The sequence below is a fragment of the Lathyrus oleraceus genome, chromosome 1 (assembly GCF_024323335.1).
Source record: "Lathyrus oleraceus cultivar Zhongwan6 chromosome 1, CAAS_Psat_ZW6_1.0, whole genome shotgun sequence".
Taxonomy (NCBI): Eukaryota; Viridiplantae; Streptophyta; class Magnoliopsida; order Fabales; family Fabaceae; genus Lathyrus; species Lathyrus oleraceus.
The window spans coordinates 346,785,957-346,809,623 of record NC_066579.1 but is presented as its reverse complement, the minus strand read 5'-3'; the positions used below and the strand labels follow the sequence as shown (position 1 = coordinate 346,809,623).

Sequence of the window (23,667 nt, the reverse complement as noted above, 5' to 3'; positions counted from 1 at the left end):
TCCCCCTTTTTTGAACATTTGATAATATGTCTTCCTAGAACCATCATGGTTAAGTAGCTTGGCTATGGATTTATCAGAGATTTGAAATTTCTGACCAAAAACGCTAGAGAAGATATGAACGTCTGTAGCCTATACATGAATCCAAAAATCTTTTACCAGTGCATGATACACCAGAACTTTCAACATGTTGAAGTAAACTTCCCATCTTCGAGTTGCAACACCGCTGGTGAGGTAAAACCCATTTATGTTTAAGTTTTCAAAATCCATAATTGACTCACAGAGAACTTCCAACTGTGTCACCGGAATGGATAATGAAATCTCAAGAATCCATTCACAAAGAACTTCCAACTGAGTCACTTTTGAGGTTGTTGTTGAAGTTGATCATGTTGTTGTTGTTGATTAACTATGGTTAGGGTTTTTAGGTTGCAGAGAGTTTTGAAGATGAAATATTTTAAGTGTGGGTAGTGAAGAATAGTTGTGTTGTATGTGATAAATGAGTGCATTGTGGGTTTAAATAGAGAAAGTAATAATTAATAAATTTTGAAAACACGCTAAAAAACAAGGGAGACAAATGAAATGATTTTCTCTTTACCCAAGAAATAGAGTATCTCAATGGATCACTTCAAATGTTCAGATGGCTTAATGTAGGACACATGTCTTACTTTAGAGCCTTATAAAAAACACTTGATTTCCACCATTAATTTCAAAAACTCAGAGTCCAGAAGACATAAAATTTCATATGGGTTATATCTTTGGACCTTCTGACCCATAGAATCTTCTAACTTCAGAGGGCTAGCTGGTTCAGAGCCAATTTATCTCAGAGTCATATTTTGACTCTCTAAAGGCTACACACATTTTAATTTGTTTTATTCTGGACAAAGTTCCATTTTCAAAATTTTCAATACAAATCTACCTTCAGCAAAGGGTTTTATGAAGATATCAACCCATTGTTGGTTTGTAGCTATAAGTTTTAAATTTATAACACCCTTCTGAACATAATCCCTTATAAAATGGTGTTTAACTTCAATGTGTTTCGCTATGGAGTGAAAAGTAGGATTCTTAGGTAAACAAATTGCAGAAGTATTATCACAGAGAATATGAATGTTACTCTCATAAAGTTGATAGTCTTCTAGATGACTTTTCATCCAAAGTATCTGAATGTTGCCTGCATATGCTATAATGTACTCAGCTTCTGCTATTGACAATGATATTATTGTTTGTCTATTGTTGGACCAAGAAATAATATTATCACTAAGAAACTGACAACTTCCATTAGTGCTCTTCCTTTCTAGTCTGTCTCCAGCATATTCAGCATCATAATAACCTACTAACTTGTATTCTTTGGATTTTCTATAAATTAAACCAAGGTTAGTAGTACCTTTCAGATATCAAAAGATCCTTTTAACAATTGTTAAGTGGAATTCTCTAGGATCTTATTGGAATCTAGCACATAAGCATACACTGAATAAAATATCAATAGTCAAGTATAAGAGAGAACCAATCATACCTCTATATACCTTTTGTTCTACCTATTTTCTTTCATCTTTCTCCATAATACATGTTGGATGCATCGAAGTCTTTGCTGGTTTTCACTTTGACAAGTCAAACTTCTTCATAAGTTCCCTTTTGTACTTGCTTTGATGGATGGATGTTCCTTTTGAATTTTGGTTGATTTGAATCCCAAGAAAGAACTTTATTCTCCCATCAGACTCATCTCAAATTCTTCCTGCATAAACTTAAAAAATTCCTTGTAAAAAGCAGTGTTAGTAGAACCAAAAATAATATCATCAACGTAAATTTTCAAAATTAAAATATAATTCTTGAATGACTTACAAAACAAAGTTGTATCAACCTTCCCTTTTGTAAAACCATTTTTCAAAATAAAATTGCATAATCTTTCATACCATGCTCTAGGAGCCTGTTTCAAACCATACAAAGATTTTTTTAGTTTGTAAACAAAATCTGGGGTTTTATGATTTTCAAAGTCAAGAGGTTGATGTACATAAACTTCCTCGGTAATGTAACCATTCAAAAATTCACTCTTAACATCCCTCTGATATAAAATGATGTTATGATTTACATCAAAAGATATTAGGATACGAATACACTCTAACCTAGCCACTGGTGAAAAGGTTTCAGTATAGCCATTCCTTCTTGTTGACTATAGCCTTGTGCAACGAGTTTGACTTTGTTTTGTACCACTTCTCCTTGCTCATTCAACTTATTTCTGAACACCCATTTAGTTCCAATCAGGGGTGTGCAAAAATATGGTTAACCAAATTATATTACTAAACTGAATTGTATTGCACCATAAAATAACTGAACCACTTGAATGATTAATGAACTGAATCATTTAAATCAAACAATTCAAATTCAGTTTAAAATCAGTTCATAACCAGTTTTCTTTTATAAATTGCTTTAATTATATAAATAAGTTTTTTATCAAAAGAAGAAAAATATTAAGAGTGAATAAAAATGAAAATTAAAAAATATATATAATTATGAAAAATAAAAATAAAATTATAAAGAATAGTATAATTTTTTTAGAAAAAAAAATTGAAAAAAAATATTTTGTATTCTATAAAAAAAATTGAAAAAAAATATTTTTTATTTATTAAAAAAATATAATTTAATTTGAAATAAAAAAAATATTTTTTCAGAAAAATAAAAAATTATTGTTTTTTGAAATAAAAAAATTCTGAAAAAATACTTTTTTTTTAAATAAAAATTTCAGAATAAAAAAATATTTGTAGTGAAATTTTCCCCCCCAAATTTTAAAATTTATTATTCTGAAATTTTTTATATAGAAAAAGAATATATTTTTTTATTCTGTATGTTTTATTTTTCCAAAAAAAAATTAGAAAAAATTTATTCTGGATTTTTTTTCTCGAAAAATTAAAATTAATTTTTTTTATTATTTTATGCCAGAAATTTAAAAAAAAACTTCGATTTTTTTTTCAAGAAAATAATTATTTTTTATTTTTAAAAAAGATATATTTTTAAAATAAATAATTTTAAATTAATTATTTTTTATAAACTTAAAAGAGAACAAATTATAAATTTGGTTTTTAATTGTAATTTTATTATAAACTAGTTTATAAACACAAATCAGTTATAAACTAGTTTTAAATTGAATTGAAACCATTTTAGCACTTTAGTGCATTTTTATTGAAATTGTTATTATAAACTGAACTGAACTATAAATGTGGTTTGGTTCAATGCAATTCATGAACCATGAACACCCCTAGTTCCAATAACATGAGTTCCTTTGGATCTTAGCACAATATCCAATACATCATTTTTGGAGAATTAATTTAACTCATCTTGCATTTCCAGAATCCAGTTTGTGTCCAGAAGTGCTTCATTAATGGAAGTAGGTTCTATCAAGGACACCAACCCCAAAAGCATTTCTTTAGATGGTTTAAATGAGGATATGGTTCTGATGAGTTATTTCTTATCTCTTAGAATTAATTCCTCAGGATGTGAAGATATTTGCCTTTGTTTTCTCAGAGGAATGGTGTGTCGAGCAACTTTGTGTTGAGAGTTTTAAGAGTTTTTCACTTAAGATTTCTTGCCTTCAGAGTCTGAGTATCTAATCTCCAAATCTGCAAACTCGTAAAATAGCTTTGACCTTTCAAGGTCAAGTTTATTATAAAACTTAATATGAATTGATTCATTGACAATTCTTGTTTCAGTGTTGTGCACTCTATAGCCTTTTGAACCTTCAGAGTATCCTAACATGATAATTTTTGTGATTTGGAATCAAACTTGTTAAAGTTCTCTTTAGTATTCAAAATAAAACATGTTCAACCAAAAGGATGAAAATATGAAACATTGGGTTTTCTGTTCTACCATAACTCATAGGGAGTTTTACCCATAATAGGTCTTATTGAGATTTTGTTCTAAATGTAACATGAAGTGTTGAGTGTTTCTGCATAGAAGTGTTTTGCAACATTAGTTTCATTGATCATGGTTCTGGCTATTTCTTGCAATGTGCAATTTTTGCTCTCTACAACTCCATTATTTTTGAGTTCTAGGGCAAGAGAGATAATGGGAAATGTCATTTTCATAACACAAAAATTTCTCAGTTTTTGTTTTCAAATTTTCCATCATGATCACTTCTGACTTCAACAATCTTAAAGTCTTTTTTCATTTTTCACTTAGGAGCATAAGGTAGCAACCAAGAATGTGACTCGTCCTTATGTTTTAGGAACTTTAACCAAGTCCACCTGTTGTAGTTATCAACAATGACTAAACCATAGTTTTTTTTACCATTGACATAGACTATTTTCACTGGCCCAAATAAGTCAATGTGTAAAAGGTCCAAGTCCTATATATCAAAACAACATTTTTAGCTTTGAAATAAGTTTTTGAAAACTTGCCTTTCTGACATACTTCACAAAAAGCATTTGAAGCAAACTTCATATTTGGAAGACCTCTGACTAAGTTCAGCTTTTTTAGCTTTGAGATTTAGTCTCATACTCTTTTCACATCCATATTATTCTACTTCCAATCCTTGTCCATAAAAACCCCACCCTATTTCTCGATCTAAATTTTTTAATGTACTAAAGTTTAAATCTTGAGTTGTCTAATTCCTTCTCCTTTTCACTTATCCACTTAGATTCTTGTAGGCACGTGAAATTGTCTTCCTCCTAACCATAATGCCCACTATTTGCATAGATTTTCCAATAATTATGCATATACTCCATGATCCAAAATAAATCATACTCTCATGAACTAATTTTTTTACCCACACATGTTCATAAAAATGAGGAAACCCTTGCTTATTTTTCATTACATCTAGGCGGAAATGCTCTGTCTCTTGTTATTTTGATAGTGTACTCGAGTCATAGAGAGTGATGCTTACAGGAAACGACCTATCATTCACATTATTTCATAGTTGATTTATGTCATAGAGATTTGACAAAATTTTATATTGGTCTTCGAAAATCTAACACAACCTTCTCATTTTATTCGGGCTTGCGGCCGACTATGCATAACAAAGCTAACATAGGCAGGATTTTTTAATGTATTTATCACATTAATAAAAGAAATTCTTTATAATTTTACTACAAATACATCTCCATGTGATACTTGTTTCTTTGCTAAAAAAAAGGCTCCCTTTTCATAAAATCATTAAATTTTCCTTAAAATATTTTGATATCATTCATATCCTTTCTATATCCCATATGCCTTAGAGCACAAGTATTTTCTAACTGTTGTTGATGATCACATCAAAAATTCTGGGTTTATCTCACGAAATCTCATCTCCCTAACATTTTTTTTTGGCCTATTCCTTCTTTCATTCTACCTTCATCATTGATAGATTACCTTTAAATTTTTTGAATTATAACTCTTCTTTTACTTTACAATATTAGTCTTGATTATCTCTCTACCAGAGTTTTTAAATATCTTATTTTTGCCTATAGTTTTAAGCATTACCGCACTAAACTTGATCCTAGATCTGGGAAATGTGTATACTTATGTTACAAACTAGGTGACAAATGACACATATTATATATGACCTTAAGAACAAACAAATCTTTTTATCTAGAGACACCTGCTTTTATGAAACAATATTTTCATACACTACAATTACACCTCCCAAAAACAACAATACTTTACCTCCCCAAACCATAACCGTAAAGAAAAACATAATTGAAAGGAAACTAAAAAAAAAAAGAAGCAAATAATTGGAGTGAGAAAAAATGTAATTAACTGAATTTAATTTGATATATTGTCCTATATAAATTTTCAATATAATAAAAGCTAACGTGTCATGTGGTGGAGTGACATACAAAACGTGTCAAGCCATTGTAAAGATCCCTTTGTTAACCGTAACATCATCATCATGCACATGTTGTTACACTTCTATGTTCCGACAAAGTACAATACACAAAAAACAGGTAATCGTAATCCATTGCCACACTCACATATCAATTGGTAACATTTGATGCAGAGTGGTTTCATTTCTGAGTTTGGATTGTGGAAGACAAGGTTGTCTTGTCAAATATAGGTACGTTTTGTCTTGTTTCGTGAATCTACTTTTCTATGTGTTGATATTCATTCTTTGATTAACGAAAGATGATGTTTTCTTGCATAGGAAAAGTTGTTATAAATGTTCGTGTACCTGCGAAAATTGTGAAGAACTTGGAGATAAAGATGCTTGAGGAATGGAATCAAATCATTTCTCAGAATATGAAGGGATATATAACAATATTCACCAACCTGCTCTTGTCATTGCTGGGTGTTCTGTTCTTGTAGCTCTTGTGCTCTCACTTTTTCTCATTTTTCAACATCTTATATCATATTCCAATCCTTCGGTACATTTTTCAACATCTTGTTTTCTATTTTTTGTTTTTTTGTTTTTCTTTTGTATGCCATTAATTGTGAAGATTGGCAATTCAAATTGTGTACAATTTAGTTAGTATTTTAAATTGCACTTTAAAATCAATGATCAAGCGTAGTCCTGAAACACAACACACTCAGACATAACACACGGACACACATGTAGATACTAACATTAATCTAAGAAAACTAAAGGGACCGTATATCACTACGGTTAGAAATTCATAAAAAATCTATGGAAAATTCTGCTGCACAATTGATAATCGAAGAAAGAAACAAAAGATGAAAATTAAAGAAGAAAGAGAAATAGGATTTTATCAAAGTAGGGGAAGAAGAAGAAGAGTTTTTGCAGAGTAACTTCTACTCACAAACTGTGATTCTTTATTCTTTTTGCAACGGTAAAATTCAAGTGTTTACAATAATAGGGATTACTTCCTATTTATAGATTTTGGGCTTGTTGCTTCTTAAGCAAGACCCAAAACTAACCTAACTAACTCAGTTAAACAAACAAATAACGTTAAGTCTAATATTATTGTAGAGATACTCTTTGACATTTTGACACCTAGGTGAATCGACACTTTCTTACTTCTGTCGAGCAACTTGCTTCGACACAAGGAGTACAATTCAACACACCACCTAATTCATTGTGTCTAAGCTATCTATATTCTATCATAAACCTTAACTTCGTGAATACTTCGACCTGCACTCTTTTCGTCATGATATCTGCAATCTGATTCTCAGTTTTGTAGTGTTTAAAGTTCGGCTTCGCTTCTGCCACTTGCTCTCGAAGATAATGGAACCTCATTTCGATGTGCTTGCTTCGTCCATGCGCTATCGAATTCTTCGTCAGATTGATAGCAGACATGTTGTCGATCTTCATGGTAATTGCTCCATGATTCTTCCCTGTAATCTCTTCGACCAGATTCACCATCCATGTTGCTTGACATGCACAAAGAGAAGCAACTATGTAATCTGCTTCACACGATGACATTGCTACTACTGGTTTCTTTCTTGAACTCCAAGCAACCGGTACACCACCTGACATAAACACATATCCAGCTGTGGATTTTCTATCCTCAGCATCACTACACCAACTTAAGTCGGTGTGTCCCACTAGTTTGCATTTTTTTCCTTCATCATCTGTAGGAAACAAAATGCCATAGTCGAGAGTTCCTTTGAGATACCTTAGTATCCTCTTCGTCGCTGTTAGGTGTGATACATTTGGCTTTTGCATGGATCTACTCACCATACCTACATTGTATGCTAGATCAGACCTTGTGTGACAAAGGTATCGAAGTGATCCAATGAGTCTTCTATACGGTGTTGGATTGACATCATCTTCATATGTGTCTTTCGAAAATTGCAATTTGGGATCAACTGGAGTCGAAGTTGGGTTGCAATCTTGTATCTCAAATCTTTTGAGTATTTCACCTGCATATCTTCTTTAGTGCATCATCAAGCCTCTACCACTCTTATAGAATTCGATGGCAGGGAAATATGAGAGATTCTCCAAGTCTGACATTTCAAACTCCTCACTTAGGTTATGTTTTAAATCTTCGATCTCCTTCTTGCAACTTCCTCTTATTAACACGTCATCGACATAGAGACATAGTATAATAAATTCACTATTGCTTCTTCTTACATATACTCCATGCTCAGTTGTGCACTTCAGAAATTCCTTTTCCCTTAGGAAACTGCCTATCTTCTTATTCCAAACTCTTGGAGCATGCTTAAGTCCATACAGGGCTTTATGCAGCCTGTATACCTTTCTTTCTTCGCCTTGTTTCACAAATCCAGTTGGTTGTGCAACATACATTTCTTCATATAAGGGACCATTTAGGAATGCACATTTCACATCCATTTGACATGTGTGTCGGTTGTTCATGTTTGCTAGACCAACAACCAACCTGATTGTTTCGATCCTAGCAACAGGTGAAAAAATTTCATCAAAGTCGATTCCTTCCTTCTGAAGAAATCCTTTTGCCACAAGTCTTGACTTGTGTCGAGTTACTTCACCTTTGGGATTAAACTTCACCTTGTATACCCACTTCACATCGATTGACTTCTTGCCTTGAGGCAATTCGACAAATGACCAGGTGTCGTTGTCTTCGATGGACTTCAGTTCCTCATTCATTGCTTTCACCCACTTTGAATCCTTCAATGCGTCAGTTGCATTGACTGGTTCGACATCTGCATAGAAAGCATAGTGTACCAGCTCACCTTCATCATCGACCACATCATCTGCTGTAATCACACATTCTTGCAACCTTGCAGACATGTGTCTTGTTCTTTAAGGTCTACTTGTGCTTACTTGACCTCTGACTTCTTCTTGTCGAACTTCTCTTTCGACTTCAATTGATGGTTCTTCACATAAGATTCTCACTGAATCCTTCTTGATATTTTCAATCCAATCCCATTCCTTAAGCTCATATATGATCACGTCCCTGCGGATCACTACTTGCTTGTTCATTGGATGGTACAACTTGTAACTTCTAATTGAATGATATCCTATTAGGATCATCTGACTCGACTTATCATCAAACTGATCTGGCACATGTCTATGTGTTATAGATCCAAATACCTTCAGATGACTTAAGTTAGGCTTGACACCAGACCAACATTCTTCTAGCGTAACTCCTTCTAGCTTCTTCATTGGACATCTGTTCAAAATATATGCAGTTGTCGACACTATTTCTCCCCATAATTCTTTGGGTAGATGCTTGACTTTCAACATACTTCTCACTATGTTCATGATGGTTCTATTCTTCCTTTCTGCCGTTCCATTCTTCTGTGGAATGTAGAGTGACATCACCTCATGCACAATCCTTTCTTTCTCACATAACTTGTCGAAGTCTTTCCACACATATTCTCTACCACCATCAGTCCTCAGAATCTGAGCTTTTCACCACTTTATCTTTCGACCATAGATTTAAACTTGACAAATACCTCAATCACTTCATTTTTCTTCTTGATCAGGTAACAATTTTGGACTGAAATCATCTATGAATGTGACAAAGTATCTGTTACCTCCAATCGAATCCACCTGGATAGGACCACACACATCAGAGTATATGACTTCAAGAATTGCCTTCAACTTGCTTCCTGCATCCTTGCTGAAGCTGTTCTTGTACTGCTTTGCCTACACACATTCTTCACACACTTCATTTGGAATGTCGATTTCTAGTAACCCTGGAACCATATTTCTTCTTTTCAGATCTCTGATGTCTTTTAAATTGAGGTGGCCAAGTTTATAGTTCCCTATCCATTCATCCATGCTAGCTGCAGTTGCAAGGCACTTGTGCTCCATCACATTAAGTTCAATCCTGAAGGTTCTATTCTGAGACATAGGTGCCTTCAAGATTAACCTTCCACCTGAGTCGAATTCTCTCATCATCTTGTCTTCGATCGACACTTTGTAGTTCTTTTCGACCAACTGCCCTATGTTGCGCAAAATACTTTTCATGTTTGGTATGTACAGTACATTGGAAATTACTAACCTTTTTCCATCTTTCCTCGTAATCAGAACATCACCAATACCTTCAGCTACTAGAGTATTGTCATTTACAAATTTTATCATGTTCTTGATTGAGGGTTTCATGTTGACAAACTAATCTTTCTTACCAGTCATGTGTGATGAGCATCCTAAGTCCAAGTACCATTGGTCCTGGAATCTTTCTTCATCTCTTGGTGTGACCATCAACAACATCTCTTCTTCTTCATGCTTTGTAAACTTTGCATCAGTTTCCTGATTCTTCTATTTTTCAAGACAATCACTTGAGTAGTGACCATACTTCTGACAATTGAAACACTGAATATGACTTTTGTTAGGTTTTCGACCGCCACCTCTTCCTCTACCTACAACACTATCTCTTTGGTTACTTTGGTATGGGAGTCTTCTTTGATTTGGCCAGCCTCCTTCTTGCTGATTTCGACCGGTCGAATTGTTGTAGTCTCATTTACCTTTGTTGTCGAGCCACTTCTCTTTGTCTTTGTTTTCTCTTATTGATTGCGTCTGCAAAGCCACATCACTCTTCGAATTGCCTGCATCTCTTTCAACCATTCTTTGTTCATGAGATTCAAGTGTCCCTTGAAGCTCTTCCTTTGTCAATGCTGACAAATCTTTCGACTCTTCTATGGCTACTACCACGTGGTCAAACTTTGGAGCCAATAACCTCAAGATCTTTGAAACAATTGATCTTGATGTCAACACTTCTCCACATACCTTAATTTGATTCACCAGTTTTGTAACCCTAGTGAAAAAATCAGTTATGCTTTCATTGTCTTCCATCTGAAACAATTCATATGTTCTTTTGTGAGTTTGTAACCTCACCTCTTTCACCTTCTCTCCGCCTCCTAACGATTTTTCAAGAATTTCTCATGCTTCTTTCGCTGATTCAACATCACTAACCTTTTCAAAATTATCAGAATCAACACATTTATGGATTATAAAGAGAGCTTTATAATCTTTCTTCTTCAATTCTTTATGTGCAGCTTTTTCTTCATCTGTCGCGTTTGTTGCAAGCGGTATCACTCCCTTCTTCACAAAATCCCAAAGATCTTGATAACAAAAGACAACATTTATCTGCTTGCACCAATTCCCGTAATTCTGATTCTTCAGAATTGGGAGACTCGCTGGAAAATGTCTGCTCGGATGATTCATCATGTTATGCTTCGAAGAATCGTTCAGTCAGTGCTGTAGATACCAGATGTTGCAAATTCACCAAAATCTATGGAGAATTCTGCTGCACAATTGATAATTAAAGAAAGAAATAAAAGATGAAATTTGGGGAAGAAAGAGAATTAGGGTTTTACCAAAGTAGGGGAAAAAGAAGAGTCTGCAGAGTAACTCTCTACTCACAAACTGCGATTCTTTATTTTTTTGCAACTGCAAAATTCAAATCTTTATAATAATAGGGGTTACTCCCTATTGATAGATTTTGGGTTTGCCCGCTTCTCAAGTATGACCTAAAACTAAACTAACTAACTCAGTTAAACAAACAAATAACGCTAAGTCTAACATCATTGTCGAGATACTCTTCGATATTTTAACACCTAGGTGATTCGACACTTTCTTCATTCTGTCGAGTAACCTACTTCGACACAAGAAATTACAATTCAACAATCACATGTGTCACTTGTGTTATGTATGACAAGTGACACAAGTAATTAGTGATTGTATAAGTAGTAGTGACTGTATAATTGGTGATTGAATAAGCAGTGATTGTATATGACCACATATGTCAGTGGCATATTTGTGTATGATAAGTGACATCAATAATTAGTAATTATATATAATTATGTGTGTCAGTGTTGTGTTTGTGTATGATAAATAACATCAATAAGTAGTGATTGTGTATAACCACATGTGTGAGTGTCGTGTTTGTGTATGATAAGTGACACCAATAAATAGTGACCGGATATAACCACATGTGTCATGTGTCGGTGTTTTGTTTGTGTGTGATAAGTGACATCAATAAGTAGTAAATGAATATAACCAGATGTGTATGTGTCTTGGTGACACCAATAAGTATTTGATAAGTTTGTGTCAATATAGTGTTTCTAACTAAATATAACTACATACGCTGAGTGTCGTGAGAAGGTAACAAATTATGTGTGCTATCTTGTTTTCCATTTTTTTTGTATGCCATGAATTGTGTATCTTTCTTTTGTATTCAATGTAGATGTGTTCAATGAAGATTGGTGATTGAAATTGTATACAATTTATTTAGTATTTTAAATTGTATTTGCCAACAATTAATATTGACTCTTTCATCATCATATTGTGAAATGCATTCAATTAAAGTCAATGAATAACTAGCGTAGTCTTCAGACACTAAAAACTAAAGTGTCTCCAAACATAACTACATATATTAATGTATTAGTGTCGTGTTTGAATAGATTAAGATTATCTGCGTGTTTGAGAAAACAAATAAAAGTAACAAATTATGTGTGCTTTTTCATATTCTAGTTAGTTACAACCTTGAAATTGAGATTCAACGAGATTGAAAAAACTTCAACTAACTTGAAATTGGTTTGCGTTCAGGAACAAAAATGGATTGTTGCTATTGTTTCTATGGTTCCAATCTATGCTACGGAGTCTGTAAGATTCTATTACTATAACAAACACATTTCCAATTTGATTTAAGCATCATTGGTTTAGTGGTTAATACTTGCAAGATTCTATTCTTCTCTATCATTACAGATTATTTCTTTATGGAATCCAAGATTATCTCTTCCTTGTGACATTTTAAGAAGCTACTATGAAGCCTTTGCTCTATACGCATTCGGAAGATATCTGATCGCTTGTCTTGGTAAGTTGTGTACCATGACTCCAGTGTCATACAAACATAGCTATATACCGCTCTGAATGTTAGAACTTTGAAAAATCTTAGGTGGTGAAGGAAGGGTTGTAGAACTACTCGAAGATGAATCCGAGGAAAATCTCGAAAAACCGTTGTTGCAAGATTCGGATGAGAACATTGACACTGAACGGAGATCGTTTTGCAACTTCTTTTGGCGACCGTGCAAGCTTGGAAAAGATGTTCTTGCTATTGAAAAATTTGGTCTTGTCCAATATGTAGGTGCTAAAACTTTCCTTAAAAAGGGTTCGTGATAACTAACTGTGAAGTCGATATAAGCCTAATTTCACTTAGATATAGTGCAGATGATCCTGAAGACTGTTTGTGCTTTCTTAGCATTTATACTTGAACTGTTTGGTGTTTATGGCGACGGGGAATTCCAATGGTACTACGGGTATGTTTCTTACACAAAACAAGAATAGGTGTTTGTGTCCGTTTCAGACACAGACACTGACACGGACACATCTTTTTTCAGAGGTGTTGGTGCTACTGAGTTAACGACTACTCATTTGTCAGGTATCCATATATAGCGGTTGTATTGAACTTCAGCCAGATGTGGGCGTTATACTGTCTTGTGCAGTTCTATAATGTTACTCATGACAGACTTCAACCGATAAAGCCACTTGCGAAGTTCATTAGCTTTAAGGCTATTGTGTTTGCTACTTGGTGGCAAGGTGTAGGCATTGTGCTATTGTGTACATTTCAAGTGCTACCGAATGACGGAAAACTACAAACCGGGCTGCAGGATTTCTTAATCTGTATAGAGGTGGTTTCCTCTTTATGAGACTTTTCGATTCCTTTTAGTGCAAGACTGGTACTAATTCATGTCCATGGTGGTGATGCAGATGGCTATTGCGGCTGTTGCTCATGTATTTGTATTTTCTGCAAAACCGTATCATTTTGTTCCCGCTTCTTCTGCGATTGGAAAAGTCACGGAGGAAAGAATAGAAGCAACGTTGGATATAGATGAAGAGGGAGAGAAGAAAGCAGCCGTGCTGAAAGAGTCGACGACTCAAGTTGAGGCTCCGAGAACAAGTGTCACCGAGAGCGTCCAGGATATAGTCGTTGAAGGCGGTCAACGCGTAAGTTGGTTACATTACCAATAGCAATAACATAAGTTATATTACTTGTGAGTTTTAATACTTAGGACCATCCTATTCATGAAACAAACAGGTTGTGAAGGATGTTGTAATGACGATAAATCAGGCGATAGGGCCGGTGGAAAAGGGAGTGACTGAAATTCAGAAGACTTTTCATCACAAAACAGTGGTTTCTTCAGATGAGGAGGGGGAAAAATCAGATGTAGAAATTGAGACAAATGTGACAGAAAGCCTCACAGAGAAAGGGAATGATATTGCAATGGTGTAATTATAAGAATGCAAGTAAAATGTCCTCCATATTCAAAAAATTGTTAGTAGTCTAACTTTATTTAAAAAATGCACAAATGATCTATAATATAATGTTATCTTCTATAATAACTCTTACCTTCATATCCAAAAATTGTCTAGTAGTCTAATTTTCATTAAAAACAATGCACAAATGACCTATAATATAATGTTATCTTCTATAATAGCTTTTGTGTTTTTTAAGACAAAAGTTTGGGAGGATGATTTGAAGTGCGAGAAAATGGAATAATCTTTATTACTTGGATAACAAAAGATTCAAATCCAAAAAATTTCATCAACAATTCGTTTTTTTACCATCAATAAAAACCAACGGAGAAAATGTTCTCTTATACCAATATGGGTTATCATTTGTTTATATTAAATATTTATTTTATATTTTATTTATAACAGTGAATGTTGAGAGTCTTGTTGTGAATTATGGGAGTTTATTAAACACAAACATATATTTTTTCAGTTAATAATAAAATGAGTATTTTTGTCTTTTATCTAGTTCATATATACGAGTGAAATCCATCTAATATTTCAAATATATTAAAATATATTAGGTGGATGTATGTTTGTAACCTTATGATGATGATTATACTCGGATTATTTGAATCTATTTGCTTAAAAAAAATCTAAAGTCAATTATGTGTTTCCTCAATTTATTTCTCCAAGATTAAAAATCAGTTTGGTGATATGAGCATCAAGAGGATTTGGTCTAAAAACAACAAAGATGACTTTAATCATAATCTTAATTTTTTATGACAAAATGAAGATATCGTTCATAAATCTTCTTGTTTTAAAACACCCTAACAAAATGACATTGCTGAAAGAAAAAATGGACCAAATATGTGTTACGATATTTCAAAATAAAATTTCTAAAAAATATCGGGATGAGACTATTTTAATTGAACCTTATCTCTTGAATTCAGTCTTCTAATGTCATTGCCTCCAAAACAAGTATTATTCTTGTTTTATCCTAATGTGTCCATCTAAATTCATATTATAGTATTATTCTTGTTTTATTCCAATGTGTCCATCTTTAGTAATGCCACTTCTAAAATATTTGAGTGTACATCATTCGTCCATATCCATAGTGATGTTAGAGTGAAATTTGATATTAGAGTCCTAAAGTATATTTTTATAAGATATTCTTTCATCTAAAAGGGTTATAAATACTCTCATCATTCTTTGTTTTTTGAGATGTTCTTTTCATTAAATAGAAAACTGAATTCATTCAAACTCATCTTCAAAGAGAGAGTGTAAGTAAGGAAGATGAGGAAGATGAGTCACTTTTATATCCTGACATTAATCTGATCTTTGAAAATTTGAAGATAAAGTGTGATGAATCAGTTATTGTGATAATAAATCTTCTAAGCGTAATTCATAATCCAATGCAACATATAATAAAATAAAAAATATTAAAATTGATAGATACTTCATTAAAAAAATAGTGTTCATATTTGCACTCAATATGGATCCTTCCAAAGCAACTTCTAATGAAAGGGCTAAACAAATTGTTTCTAAATTATGAATGATAAATATTCATTCACTAACTTAACTTAAGGAAGAGTGTTGTAAATAATTTATTTTATTGTTGTTACTAGTAATTTATATTGGACCTTTAGTACAACTCATTAAGTTAAAATACTCTACATAAAGATATTAATATTTGTATATTCAATATACCAAAATATTATATTCAGATTTTACAATTTTTTCAAAAAATACATCCATAGTGATGTTTTGGTTTCTTATGTGAAATAAGCACAAAGATCATTGTGAAGGGGAGGAGTGAAAATGTTTGAAAGAAGGGTGTTTCTTATTTTGACAGATATTACATTTGAAAAATGAAAATTAACTTCCTATTTTGCAAATTTAATATGGTGACCTAAACTCTCCACTTATTTGAGCTAGTTGAGGTAAGGGTTAAATTAGTTGGAGATCATAGATTCAATTCTTCGGAAAAGGAGAAAAAAATAATGCTAACAATTAACTACAATGAATTTACCATTAAAAAATAAATAAATATAATCATACAACAAACTTTGAGATTTCAACTTTCATTTCCAGAACAACATAAATCTGAACAACAGCTGAGACAGCTGTAGCATCCTAAACCAATACAAAGTTGAGAAAATGCAGTTGCACACTGGTTGTTCATTTTGCTACAGACCTGAATGCAGCACATGCAACAACAACAATGGTTGCAGAGGCTGCCACAACAAGCTGTGGCTGCCTTAACAAAGACTTCAGCCCCATCAGGCAATTTCGTTTCTTCTGCTCCTGGTGGAGTGTTCTCCTTAGTTGCAGTCAAGTTGCCGAAGCCTATACCTAACTTTGGAAGCAAAAGCATTCTCTCACCTTGGACATTTCCACCTTTGTTTTTTGACACCTTTTTGCCATGAATTTCAAATAACAGTTAGAAAAGTTTCTATCGTGAGTACGAGTTTTTCTAATTTGAAAAACAATATATGCAGTATCACATCATATGTAGTTCTTAAACTCAATATATCGATATCTGGTTTTTGATACATACTTTTGTTCCATCTGATTGCTTGGATTTCTTTAGATGATCAATCTCGAGAACTCCCATACTTGTATATTCCGACAAAAAGCCAGTTTGTAAGCTTAGTTTTGCAACCTGCCAATTAAAATGATGTGGCACAAAAAAAAATTAAATGGCTGAATATCCAATAGAGGGACCATTATAACTGGAATTAAAATTTTTCAACTTAAGGATGTGAATACCTTCTGTTCTAATTGTTTATTTTGAGTAAGCCATGCTTGAGAAGTAAGATAGTCTATTTGTTCTCTTGCAAAAACCTGTTAATGAAAAATATAGTGCAACAGAATTACAATGATGAAAGACAATTAGAACCTCTTAAGAAATTTAATTGAAATTTAAATATGCTATATAGTGTAGAGAATGTTACCCTTTCTATAGGCACGTCCTTAGCATTTTGTATCTTCAAGTTTATTACAAAATTACTGAAATCAGCCAAGACACCTTTTGCATTAAGAACTTCTGGAAAGCTTCCCTTGTATCTTCCAAACAAAACCAATGTGCAAGTTGACGAAAGATCTGGAATATGCGAAGGGTACACCTATTTAAACATTGCAAATAATGCCATTAGAGAGCTACAAGATCAAGGAAAGCTAGATAAAAAATGCAACACATACTACAGAAAATTAAATGCAACATCATATTTTAGTAAGTTTCTAAAGAAGGTACAAACAGAAAAAATCACGACAGATAATGTATGTGCAACACAAAAATCATTTCAAATCCTTCATGGGATTTGGAAACTGCAGAAATCAGTAAGCAGAAAAAAAAGTCACTATCCAGATAAGAGTAAAAAGTTTACCTCAACTTCATCCAGGTCATCGAGTATGTCCATTGTGATATTTGCAAGAACAAGAGATGAAGCTTTGTTAAATAGTTTTAGCATTTGAGGCTCAACCAAATCTGGAAATAAATAGTTGAAATAGATCAGTCACATTGGAAATACTTCTAATGTTTGTTTAATAACTAACTTTTTAAATTAGAAAGGGTGAAAAACATGCTAACTCACAGTCACACCTATTAGTCATGACCAATCAGAAATTTATCTAACTTCGTATCAAATAGTTATTGTTAGAATTGTAAATATTGCTCACAATTTTCTTTGGAAGCTAAACTAGAATTTTTGTTATATTAATTATGTAATGATTACAACTGAGATTGGTCATATTGATAGACCTTCTAATGACCAGTGCTAGCAGGTATCTAAGTTAAAATTGACTGACACATGTCAGTCAGTTTGCTAGGGTTGCGTTTCTGATCATTTTCAGAATCGAGTTTCTCAGAGATGGCAGAAAAAATGGTGTGCGAAGACAAAGAAGGTAGCATCAGCAACGGAGCAGGTGAGGGCATTGCGTGCTCTGCCTGAGTTTTGTGACGAGGTCACAAGATAATTACCAAGCCCCAATACCATGTTAGAATTGTGAATATTGCTCATTATTCTCTTGGAATCTAGGCTGAATTTATGTTATATTAAGTGTGGAATTATTACAACTGAGATTGATCTTATTTATAGACCTTCTGATGATCTATGCTAGCAGGTATCTAAGTCAAACCTTACTAGCACATGTCAGTCAGCTTGTTAGGGTCGTGATAACATTTCTAACTGTCTTTAACAGTTAGTTACATGGGTCTGCTAGTGTAGGGTAAGTCTACAGTAGACTCTCATGGGTTTGAGCTAGTTTAACCGAACCATTCCTTTAATAGCTATTCATCTCATGCAAATAAGAGACATAGAGGGGGTGTTATTTCTTCACAAGACGGCTATTGGTTTTTGGATAAGTTTCATGAAACTTGTATTGTATGCAAACTCGGTGTAAAGCATTTAGTTCATGGAGTAGCCAAGTTGACATAATCAGGTTCTCCATTTAGGATGCATAGATTATGCAAACAACCTCTTGTTTTGCTTTCTTTTTTTACAGGCAACCAGCTTTTGTTAGGCATATTTTATTGTCAATGGTCCTGTTTGAATTGACTTATTTGAGTTAATCTACTATCATAAGCACTCATGATATTTTAAGAGATTTTATGAACACTTATAAAAACATCTCATAGCTTTTATGAAAGTTGTTCGACTTTATTTTATTTTTTGTTATAGAATAGAAATAGCTTATACAAAAACACTTATATGATAAGCACTTATGCTACAAGAGTTTAATGAACTTGTTTATCCAAACAGGACCAATGCTAATGGACCAAAATTTCTCTAGAACCCAACATTGCAGCTAAGCTTATAACAAACACAAAAGATAAACAATGAAAATGATATTTACTTTTTTAAGTTTAAATTCAGAACTTGCCTACATCCAATGCTGCAACATGTTGGCCCCTACTAATCATAGCTAGCATCCGCAAGAAATAGTGATTGCAGAATGAACCTGGGATTGAATGAGGTTTTATGATTAGTATAAGTGAACGAAAAAACATATTTTACAATGGATGATATAGTTAGAATATAGTTAGAATATTAAAAATTCCAACTTGAGAATAATTCAATAATATTCAATTTTGATTTAGTTTTTATATATAAGAAAAGAGAAATGATACCTATGCCCAAAGTGTAAATTCGGGGGAATATTGATTCTCCTCTGATCCCATTCTTTATCATATCACAAGTTTGTCTCTCATCTTCAACGGTTCCATCTGTAACTAGGAATATAATTGGAACTGATCTTCGCGCATCAGATAGCATCTCTATTGCCTGAATAAAAGGAAGGATAAATATATAATACACCAACGCTCAACAAATAACTAAGAGAACTATCATGAACACCAATAATATATAGTAGCTTTTTAAGGGTAAATAAAGATGAAACATAACATTTGGTTCTATATGCATCAAGATAAGTCTACATTGATTTGTTAATTCAGTACTTGACATTTTGGTTCGGTAAGTAACCACTTCACAGTAAGTTGAATGAATGGTGATGATTAGGACCAAAAATCCATTTGTTACTAATCTAGTGTCGTCAATTGTGAGTATCGGAAAATAGTAGTTTGTTCAAATTTTGTTATGCTACAGTGCTATAGTGTCGCTATAGAGGTTACTTGACAACACTATCCTAAACAGCATATTGCAAAATAATAACAATTTGTTCAAATTCGGCTATGTTGTAGTGCTGCTATTGCCTGTATTACCGGTGTACTAAACAGACACTAATAACAATTTGTTTAGATTCTGCTATGCTAGAGTGTCATTATAAAATTTATCAAATAATATACATAGCAATAAACTAAAAGGACAATAGCTATTCAGTAAAACTTTTTTACATGTCGTGCATCCAATCAAATCACATAGTGTCATTTTGACAAATTAGTTCCTAAAATATCTACATAGCGTCATTTGAGTGAATGCACGTGTAAAAAGTTTTACACTCGGTGCATAACTACTAATCTCATAAACTAAACTCATATCCAAGAAAAAGGAAAATTTGCATGAATATATAAGTTACCATGTTTAATGGATGCAAAAGATTTGTATCACCCCCAGCAACAAAGTTTATGTTGATCCATTCAATGGCCCTTTCAACAGCATCGCTTGAAGCCAATTCCATTGAAGTTGAAAATTGATATACCTCTCCATTAAATGCTATAATACTAAATGAATCATCGGGATCGAGCTTAGAGAGAGCAGCTGATAATGCATTCTTAGTGTCATCAATTAGCTTTCCTCGCATGCTTCCACTTATGTCAATAACAAATACAATGTCTTTTCTGAAGACCTAGACAGATTGGATAAACTTCAAAACAAGTACTTAAGAAAAAATAAGTATTACAAAAATCATGCAAGAGAAAATGGGATATGCAGTTAGTATAAAATTGACCAATCAATCACAACTTGCCAGGAGAAAGGTACATGTAAAACATATCTCTAAAACAAATCGAACAAAAAGAGAATAACAAAGTATAGAGACTTTACTAACCTTCTTACTTTGAAGATTTCCAGGAGAAAGGTACATGCAAAACATTTCTCTCTGATCATCATCATCCACATATGCAGGTTGCAAAATAATTCCACCATTTGTTTGATTAGAAGAGACCTGTATTTACATAACATACCAATAAGTGAAGCTTTCCCACAAAAGCTGCAAATAACAATGATATTAAAAGCCCTCATTGAGTCTTACAGTATATGAGAAGTTAAAATCAAATTTTGACCAAGAGAGAACATCAGTGTCATGTGAGAAACCTATGCTCCCAGCATCGCGCCTTGCTTCCTGTGTAGTCAGGGAACAAAACCACATCATTATACGTACTTAATTGGTTATACTTGAAATTTCAACTGCAATCCAATAAAAAAATTGAACAACCAAATATGAACCTTCGTGGGATGACTTGTTGTCTTGCACATAATTTCACCACCGTTAACAGCATTCACGTTTAATTGTATCTTTTCTTTTTTAGCCATTCTCTTCCCAGCAGGGTTGACGAAATCAGGAAAGGTAAATGGCACATTCACAGAGAAAACATCATTGCAGCATGTTATCTTCTGGGACCAACTAATTTTAATTGATAAATTTGAACCACCATCTATCTGTTATAAACAAAATCAAAACAAGATTACATAACCAAATGGGTCCACCTATCAATAACCTTCACATCTATGAAGCATCGACACACTCGCACATGCATGAACACTAGAAACAACACTGATACTTAAACATCGATAATAATCATTGTTGTGTCAGTGTCACTGACACGTGTTGGACACCAAACATGCCTTTAATCCGAGGTGTCGTTGCTACATAGTTCAGAATACATAAACTATATAATACCTGTGGTATAGTCAAAGTAAACACATTAGACTTGAGAAAGCCTCCATCATGAGTCCTGACGACGTTCTCCTTACCACCAGTTTGATCTTCCAAATCAACCAGTTGAGTAGAATATGATTTCCTATGAACACTGACCTCCACACCTAGAATTGAACCCTGTTAGCCAAATGGTATCAGAACACAAAATCTGCAACATCTTTAAAAGTTAAAACATTATTCAAATGAAACAAGTTCTCGGAGTTACTAGGAAAAATTTATGAGTCAGTTGTCAAAAACATTTGTTCATGACTAATTTCACAGAATGTCAAAGAATTAACTTATTATTGACATACATTACAACTTTTAGCAGAAAATGAATATGCAGAAAAAGGAACAAACCTGAGGACCCATAGGAACAGCAACAACACAATCACAAGACCGACTCCCGGAAACACAATGCAGCCTCCACGATCCCGAAACCTCGACAACCGCCGTATTCAACCAACAATCAACCCTAAGATCAACAGCATTAATCATCTGAAGCGGAATCAAAGCAGGAGGATCGCACTTTCCATGCACGTGAGGTTGATAGCTAGGAACATCGGGATTATCAACAATGGCGGGATCGTGAATAACCGCGTAAACCATGGGTGACGTTGGAAGAAAAGCGATGTTGGATTTAAGCATTGAGGTCGGTGGTTTTGGTGCTGAAACTGCTCTGTCGTTGCCGAAGTATATTCGTTTGGATAATTTGAGTCCTTCTTCGACGGATTTGGAAAATTCTTCGGCCATTGTTGGGACGAGAGGAGAGCAAATTAGGAATCTGGTGGTTCCTTCTTTGGTTCTCCTTTTGTCTTAGGACACCATTGTTGTTGAAAGTTTTGAGTTTTTTTTTTCCTTTGGGATTTCTTGTGATTGAATGGTTAAAAATAGATGGTTTCTAAAATAATGGGTTGCTGGCTTTAAACAGAATAAGAGACGGCATGTCAAGTTGGTTTCATGATCAGGGGATGGAATGAAGGAATTCTTTTTCTTGAGTAGACCGTCAAGTGTTTTGGATTTGGACATTAATGTCCCAATCATTTGGGTTGGAATTTGTGTCTTGCTTAGTTGGTGTCAACCACGTGGAATTCTATTGGAATAAGATTTTGACCCATAAAAATCTAGGTAAATAAGATAAAAATTTCTCCACACACCTCTTGTGAGTCCTTTAGCATGGAATTTTAAAATTTTAATCTTTAAAATCAAACTAGTCCAATAAAAACAAAACAATTCATGAAAGAAGAAATAATAGAAAAATGAAGAAGAATTAGTGGAAGATTCATTAGACAACAATGAAGAAGAAACAATTGAAGACTCATTGAGCAACAATAGAGAGGAAATAGTGGAAGACTCTTCGGACAACAATGAAGAAGAAGGAGAAATATCAATATTGAATTTTGATTTAAATGAAGAGGCTGAATATGAATTTGATTTGAATAAATTTCCAGAAGAATGAAAAGAGTCATCACAAGCTGCTGATGAGTTTCGTCCCGTGATTAGAAAGATGCTAAAAAAATCTTTCCTAAATTTTATTAAAGTCTTTGTAATGTTTAAATCTATGATATAGAAAGAAGTTCTTCCTTCTTCATAAAAATCTTGTAGTACATTAACTTTTTTGTTGTACTTTTTTATTTTGAATACAAATGAACATGTTCTTGTTTTAGAGTTATTTTCGGTAATCTTTTTCTTATAATTTATTTGATTTTTTTTTCATTAAATATTTTTTATGACTTGGTTCAATATGGTTAAGTATCTATCATAATTTAGGAATGCTTTTAAGATATTCCTAAAATATTTTTTTTTCTTTTTTTATTATTTTGTTTAGGAATGTTTTTTATTATTTTGTTTTTTATAATTTGTTTTTAGGAATGTTTTTTATTATTTTGTTTTGTATGATATATAATTTTTTTTTGTTTTTATGTGAAGTACATAATCTATTATTGTGTCTAATTTTTAAAATAAATTTTTTTATTAATAATAATTTGTCATATGAAAGAAAAATATGCTAAAAAATTAAAAGAATGAAACTTATAAGTTGTGTTCTTGGTTTATAATTGTGTGCAAGTGACTACAACCCAGTCACAATGAGTATTACTCAGTGTTTAGGTACTTAAAAACTTCTTGTATTAAAATTGGATCACACTTCATTTGAACTGGTAATTGTCCTTCTCTTTCTAGTCTTTCCTTATTCAAATATGGAATTTTATATTTAT

At 33.0% G+C, this 23,667-nt stretch overlaps 2 protein-coding genes across 2 annotated transcripts; one reads left to right on the top strand and one right to left on the bottom strand.

Annotated features, from left to right (window-relative positions):
* Positions 1–5,847: 5,847 nt before the first annotated feature.
* On the top strand, positions 5,848–14,197 carry LOC127135896 (protein LAZ1 homolog 2). Its single transcript, XM_051062524.1, has 9 exons — positions 5,848–6,016; positions 6,104–6,323; positions 12,392–12,448; positions 12,551–12,659; positions 12,741–12,925; positions 13,013–13,101; positions 13,224–13,473; positions 13,553–13,789; positions 13,881–14,197. Exons 2-9 carry the CDS (start codon positions 6,174–6,176, stop codon positions 14,073–14,075), a joined length of 1,272 nt encoding a protein of 423 aa, XP_050918481.1. The 5' UTR covers positions 5,848–6,016; positions 6,104–6,173; the 3' UTR covers positions 14,076–14,197.
* A 1,890-nt stretch (positions 14,198–16,087) lies between these two features.
* On the bottom strand, positions 16,088–22,524 carry LOC127135890 (uncharacterized). Its single transcript, XM_051062517.1, has 13 exons — positions 21,812–22,524; positions 21,434–21,589; positions 20,980–21,192; positions 20,786–20,875; positions 20,582–20,698; positions 20,111–20,380; positions 19,206–19,359; positions 18,959–19,036; positions 17,464–17,564; positions 17,032–17,202; positions 16,847–16,921; positions 16,635–16,739; positions 16,088–16,490 (listed from the first exon to the last, which is right to left on the bottom strand). Exons 1-13 carry the CDS (start codon positions 22,202–22,204, stop codon positions 16,152–16,154), a joined length of 2,262 nt encoding a protein of 753 aa, XP_050918474.1. The 5' UTR covers positions 22,205–22,524; the 3' UTR covers positions 16,088–16,151.
* Between the last annotated feature and the right edge of the window lie 1,143 nt (positions 22,525–23,667).